Genomic DNA, 6907 nt, shown 5'->3' with positions numbered 1-6907 from the left:
AAATTTAATTGTATTGTATATATTATAATGTATTGTTTGTATAAATATAATTGTTTATAACAAAAATAAACTTGGTATTGTTCTTCCCATGTGTATCTGTCATTTACTTTCCCCAGCTTTTGTGTTTAATTATAAATGTGACTTCAAATTTCCGACAATAATTATACGTAACAGAATGTTTAGGGGAATTCTCCAAACTGTGTAATTGAATAAAGTCAAGTTTGGAGTTGGAACGAGTTATTAATTATGATCTGTAATGACATGAAACATACGTTTACGGCTTTACTTCGAGGCTTACCATTATTTATCACTACCACTACTCACTACACCTTATAAAACAAAGTCCCCCGTCGCGTCTGTTTGTGTGTTTGTATGTTCGCCATAAACTCAAAAACTACTGAACGAATTTTCATGCGGTTTTCACATATCAATAGAGCGATTCTTGAGGTTTAGGTGTACAATTTGTTAAGGTTTTTTGTAATCCATGCGAGGCCGGGGCGGGTCGCTAGTTGTAAATATAATCCTGTCATACCTACATAATAATACAACCCGTAACAAGTAAGTAACTTTATTTCTTAAGTTCATAATTTAAGCAATGGTTTTCAAGAGTAAAATCATTTAAAGGACATTTATTTAAGAGTTGGTTGTAGTTTATTACATTTGCTTAAAATATACAGATTAACTAACCTTTAAAGTTTTAATTGCCAGATTTTTAAAGTCATTGAATGTCACCGATAAGAAAATACTTCGCAAATAACAACACCACCATAAAACTGCCAAAACAGATTCCCAAAAATGCAGAAAATTATTTTTTTAATACAATATAATATTTACATCAAAAAGACAACAAAGGATTGCGTGGCATTCAAATGTTACTCTTACTCAAGTAAACAATGTTTTGTAGTTGGTCGTTGACATGACCGGGCGCCCGATTCAGATTTAAAAAAATTGAACTGGTTTTGATACGACCTTAAAGATCGCTCACGATAATTGGTGCAAACCAGTTCAAAATCCCGTGTAACTACTACCTACGCAACCAATGAACACGATGTCGAACTAACTTTTTCCTTGTTCCTTGTAATATTATTAGTCTATCTACCTCTCAGTGTTTATAAACTCGAAAACTGCATTGTTTCCGAGCGACGAAGTTCTAACTACTTCACGGTTACTTCTGATGTCGAACTTTGTCGCTGATTGCCAAGAACTTTACGGCCGGGCTACTTCACTTGCCGTACAAATGGTCGTCGAAGTGGCGCTGAAAGTCGCGCCGTAGTTGGGATACTTGGGATTAAGAGAGACCACACATGTTCTTTTGGGCATTGAATTGGCGTCTAGTTGGCGCTATGGAAACTGGGTGTCGCTGCGTAGTTGCGCCAACGTTGCGTCGAGCAGTAGCCATGGAGTTAGTACTCGGAAAAGAAGTATGTACAAGTATCAAACGCAATTATTCTGCTTAGCTCGTAACAACGTTGTCGAAAGTCAATATTTTTTAATAAAGGGTCTAGCAGGCTAAGCGAACAAGAAGTGCCCCCAACGACGGATTTGGTCATTCTTTCAGGTGGTGTACTGGCAGGTCCTAAGAACTCTCTATGCTTAATATCAGTCCTCGATCTTCTTTTGTTTTCGAGTTATTCAGGATAATGTAAAATCATCAGTGTATCATTGAAAGCCGTTTCCGAGATCCTTGTTCGATAATGTTTTTTTTTTTGACATGACGCACGAAGATTTATGCAAATATTTTTATATGTGTATATAGTGGGTATTAGTGGCTACTCATGCATTTTTTTTTTGTAGGTGTACCTCCGCGAATAGTATAAAAAATAATGAGAAGAAAAATAAAATGTTTTTTTTTTATAATGAAGTATAAGGACATGATGCAGGTTAAACATATTCATTTTGTAGTCTATTTTATTGTTGTCAAATATAATTATGTTTGGTTAATCTAACTTGAACGGTTTACAAAATATGACACTTTCAATGATACACTGATGATTTTCCATGATTGATTTGATGATTTGAATTTGACATTATCCTGAATAACTCGAAAACAAAAGAAGATCGAGAACTGATATTAAGCATAGAGAGTTCTTAGGACCTGCCAGTTCACCACCTGAAAGAATGACCAAATCCGTCGTTGGGGGCACTTCTTGTTCGCTTAGCCTGCTAGACCCTTTAGAATTGTATAAGTACACTGTTTTAGTATTTTTCCATTCGATTTCGGACAGTATTTTTTATCCATTTTTAAAAGGTACCATGGCAATATTATTTTACATTTTCTCTGAAAAGTTGCTGCGTTCCTAATTAATTGAGTTTGGTATAAATTGCGAAGAGATTTTCTTTCCATAAATTAAGATTGGAAAAATCGGAGCACTAATAAACACGGCTATCGTGTTTTCGTAGTTGTTAAACTTTAAACCCTAAACTTGGCAGTGTGCATTCTTATACACGTTACACTTTTTAAAAATCTACGCAAAAAGTTAACAGTTTCATATTATTTTTTGACGCATATTTTTCGACTTGATACTATACTTAATTGGTAAAACATTATTTTATGTCGCTGGCATCACTGATTTTGAGAGTAGCACGCAAAATGGCAGGCCGCGAAGCTGCGTCTACGGATCGTATGGGAAAAGTGGTACTTTTTAGTGTTTTCCTTTTAGATTTGGATCTATTTATGATTGTTACATAAAAAGTGACTATATATTCTATACAATAACGTATTTTTATTAGTCATTGCATTGTTGTTATAGATAGCATGAACTCGTTTTATTGTATGTATCTACAAATGCACACCGCCAGCTTCTCTACTAACAACATGCTTTTTTACATGTATCTTTAAAGGAACACTGCCAGGTTCACTGTAAGGTGAGTTATGTATCTTTAAAGATACATTGCCAGGTTAAGGTTCCAGAATATTCACTGTCTTATTAAGAAATTATTGGAATTTTAGTACAAATTACGATATTCTATTATTAAAAGTATTTAACTATATTATTCAAGTGCCACAAATACTACAGATAAGGCTACATCAACAAAATAGGGCTCGCAATCTGGTTGCTCTTATTCCTCAACTCGGGGTCTGATCAGAAATATACAGCAGCAGTTGCCTCCATCTTTACCATCTTTTCTAGAGAACCTAGACTTGTTATCAGACAGCGATCATGAAACAACAGATAGCGACCTCAACTCAGCGACCACTGCTAGCCATGACCAGCATGCCACCACCACCATCGCCAAATCAGGTAACATTGCTAGTACATTCAGAGTTAGTCTCCAACTACAAGACAAACAGTAAGCTGCTCTGAACAAGCAAATGCGAATGTCCCAACATTATTATTTGGGCCATTAGTTGCCTGAAATAAAGATTTTCATTTATTTTCATTCATATATTTAATTGAGATAAATATTCATTTACATATTTTTTTTTTTTTTTGATGTTATTAATATGTTATATTGTCAACAATGTTAAAATAATACTTACACAAAACCTTAAACTAACAACTAAAACTAAATACTAAATATAAAATATCTCTCCCAAGCTACCCGCTTCTGGAATGGACCCTAGAATGCTGGCGGCGTTGCCCCTTTGAACCGCCAGACTTAATCTTTGAGCCAAGAAGGAGCCCGCCCTGTGGTCGCCCGAGACGCCTATTAGCCTAACCGACACTTCCTTTATTAACTGTTTGGTGTCGGTCGACCATGGGCCCAGTGTTTCAATGGCGAGCGCCGCAAAATCGTATGTGTCCGTTAGGAACGCATATTTGCGGCGCTTTAGTGTCTGGGCCTGGTCCGCGGCAGTCCCGGGCTTCCGGGCCGATCCCTCAACGTGGGACGGTGCTAGCGTATCGACGCAGGTAGCGTCCCACGCTAAAGGGCGGCCAAGGCTCCAGGGCACAAGAGTGCAGCCGTCAGGTCTCTTGCCATCTGTGGCAGAGAGGCCTGACGGCTCCAGAGTTGCGGGTAAAGAGGCGGTGCAAAGGGCGCGGCGGATCAGGTCGTTCAATGTGGCGTGTCTATATAGTCGGCCTGCGCTCATTTGGCAGTGTAAGCCGTGCCGTCCTAAAGCATCAACAGCTTGAGCGCATCGACTACAGGCGTGGGGCTCGCATATTTTTAAGCCCAGGCGGAGGCAGACAGCGATGCGTAGGGCTGAAGGATCTAGAGTGGAGCCAAGGTTTCGCGATGGAAGCGCGTGCAGCCAATGTCCTGATTCCTTTTCGGAAACGGCTAATAGCCTCGCCCGTTCGTAGTCGTTATGGCAGTTTTGTAGTAGGAGTTGGTGTTGCGATTTTATATTTATGACGTCCCATGTTGCTTGGCTAGATTTTTCCTCTGGTACCCGTTCGACAGGATGGTCTGCACTCCAAGCCGATTCCGCGTCCGCCAGGCACGACACCGACACATTAGCGGTTGAAGGGGTACGTAATATACCACCAATGAGGGTGAGCGTGCTATAGGCAGACGACAAAAAGGCCGGGAGAGCTAAACTGCCCGTCAAACGGATACCAAGACCGCCGTATTTGATCGGGAGGGTAGCTTGGATCCAACTGGGGGATGTGAAGGTTACGTTCAGAATTTTACTAACGGTGTCCTTTAAAATTTGGTCGATGTTTGCAGTAATTATGGGGAATTTCCAAAGAGGGGCGCAGCGAAGGATGTACAAAAATTTGGGCGAGAAAAGGCATAGTCGTAAGATGTAGAGGGCCATGTGTGGGTTGATTTCATAAAAAAGGTTGGAACACTTAAAGAATTTTTCTATTTTGGAATTTATGCATAACGGGATGGATTCGTCTAAAATGGGGGCTCCTAAAAGTGTGAGGGTTTCGCGGGTTAAAATGGAAATATTTGGTGTGAGCTGGTTAATCTCGTTGATAATAGAGGATCGGGTATTGGCCGGAATGGCTTCTGAAATGAACATTTCACACTTATTAAAATTGATTGAAAGACCGATTTCTGCGAAGCGGTCGATTAAAGTTTTAAGGTCTGCCAACACAGATGACTTACTGCCACCGATGGTGCCGTCGTCTAAATACCAGAGATTTAGGTCCGATGTGAGCTGAGTGATGACGGGGTGGATGGCTAGGCTGAAAATTGCGGGCCCTAGTGGGTCTCCTTGCTGACATCCTACACAAGAAAGTATTTCATTATTTTTATACATAAGCTTTGAAGTGGTCCCGTAACATTGCCAAAGGTAGCTATAAATTTCTGGCAAATCATTTTCAATTTGGTTCAATAAGATGCCACGGTCTATGGAATTAAAGGCGTTTTTAACGTCAACTTTCACAAGAATTTCGAAATGTTGGCTGTCTAAAAAAGAGCGAGTTGCATGTACTGCCGCTTCACACCCTCCTTTAAGTCCAAAGCCCAGCTGGGTAGGTTTAAATTTGCTTGTTAGACGGGAATGAAACTCACGGCAACAAATTTTTGATGTGAGGCGCCGAAATGTGTTTCCGACTGCAATTGGTCGTATTCCGCCATCTTTTTTCATGAGCGCAACAAGATTAGCCCCATATAGTACGGGGACGATGTCTTGGCAAACTTTACCCGTAAGCATAAGGTTTGTGAGTGCGGTTAGCTCATCCAGTAAAGTCTCACCGGCATCTCCTGCAAGCGGGCTAGTTAAATCTTTTAGGTGTTGCGGAGAGATTCCGTCTAGTCCGCCTGCTGACCCAGTTGGAAAGGAGAGTATCGCATGTAAGATTGCAGTTTTCGATACTTGTAGTGGCTGGAAAGAGGTGGCCGGTGGGTTGGGTTGCAATGAAGATGTTGAAACGGAGGGGTGTTTCTCTTGCAGATCATTGAGCACGGCAGGAGAGCAAGTCGCCAAGGTATCGCTGGAAAACAGTAATCTAGTTGCTCCTTTTATGTTGCCATCGGATAATTTATTTTCTATCGATTTGCATTTGTACTTTGGGTTGGTTGATAATAGGCGAGTAGTTTGGTCTGTCGGGTTGTGAACGGAATGAGGTATGGGAAAGGAGGGGTGAGTTATGTTACTTTTGATAATTGATGTTAAGCTTCGGTTTGATTTCATGTGTGGAATATGTAAATTATGATAGGCAAATGTTAAAAGACGTTCCCAAGAAGCATTGCTGTTATCTGCTACCACTCTGGCTATGCACTCCGCCAGACTTCGTGCTACAGAAGAACGAGCACCTTTAGGTATACGTTTAGTCAATTTTGTTTCGTTCTTAAGGGTGGCTAGCAATTGAGCTAGGGATATAATTGAGCTAGTAGCCGGGTGAGTATTAGCGTTGCTGTTGGTTGCCACGTTGTTAGTTGCTGTTGGGGGCAGTTGCGGGTCGATTCGCGGACTATGAGCGCGAACGCAGTGAATATTGAGGCCGCGTTGGCCTTTGTACCGTTTATGGTCGCAGCAGATGGGACATTCCAGGAGCGGGATCTCAGGTGGGGCATTTTGATTAAACATTGAAAATTTACATAAAAATACAAAGAAGTATAGATACAAAGACAAACACTAAATAGCAAATGAAAGAGAATTATTTACAACACATTTAAATGTCTTCATTCGTTGGAACGTTTCCCAAAAGCGAAGTAGATTCCTCCAAAGGAACAGCCGTGACCTTGCAGAACGTATACACTTGAAGCACTTAAAGAGCACAACGTTCAAGGCTGACGCACTCACAAGACTCGGCCACGGGGATCGGTAGTAGGTAATAAGTAACACGATAGAAATCACTTGTAAACAAGAAATTAAGGATTTCGCTGTTGTTGTTGATGTTTTTACACTGACATACTTGTCATGTCAACCGGGTCGGCGGCGCTCCTTTTGGTTTAGGCCTGCGGACTCCGGCCTTCGCGGAGAAATACTTTCCGCTGCACTGTGACTATAACTTTGTCTACATATTGTATCGAGAGATTGGATTTAGATTGAAAATATTTAAAT

The 6907-nt window shown here is 40.6% G+C and overlaps 1 protein-coding gene across 1 annotated transcript; it reads right to left on the bottom strand.

Annotated features, from left to right (window-relative positions):
• Positions 1 to 3507: 3507 nt before the first annotated feature.
• LOC134795754 (uncharacterized) lies at positions 3508 to 5979 on the bottom strand. Its single transcript, XM_063767690.1, has 2 exons — positions 5005 to 5979; positions 3508 to 4547 (listed from the first exon to the last, which is right to left on the bottom strand). Exons 1-2 carry the CDS (start codon positions 5121 to 5123, stop codon positions 3515 to 3517), a joined length of 1152 nt encoding a protein of 383 aa, XP_063623760.1. The 5' UTR covers positions 5124 to 5979; the 3' UTR covers positions 3508 to 3514.
• Positions 5980 to 6907: the final 928 nt, after the last annotated feature.

The sequence above is a fragment of the Cydia splendana genome, chromosome 12, assembly GCF_910591565.1.
Source record: "Cydia splendana chromosome 12, ilCydSple1.2, whole genome shotgun sequence".
Classification (NCBI taxonomy): domain Eukaryota; kingdom Metazoa; phylum Arthropoda; class Insecta; order Lepidoptera; family Tortricidae; genus Cydia; species Cydia splendana.
This window is presented reverse-complemented; position numbering and strand designations above follow the sequence as displayed.

What these genes read in the sequence shown, in the direction of transcription:
- LOC134795754 (XM_063767690.1), bottom strand. Translation starts at nt 5,123, where the DNA reads ATGTCAGCAAGGAGACCCACTAGGGCCCGCAATTTTCAGCCTAGCCAT. An exon ending in CGACGGCACCATCGGTGGCA is followed by an intron (nt 4,548 to 5,004) that starts GTAAGTCATCTG and finishes CACATCCCCCAG; the next exon opens with TTGGATCCAAGCTACCCTCC.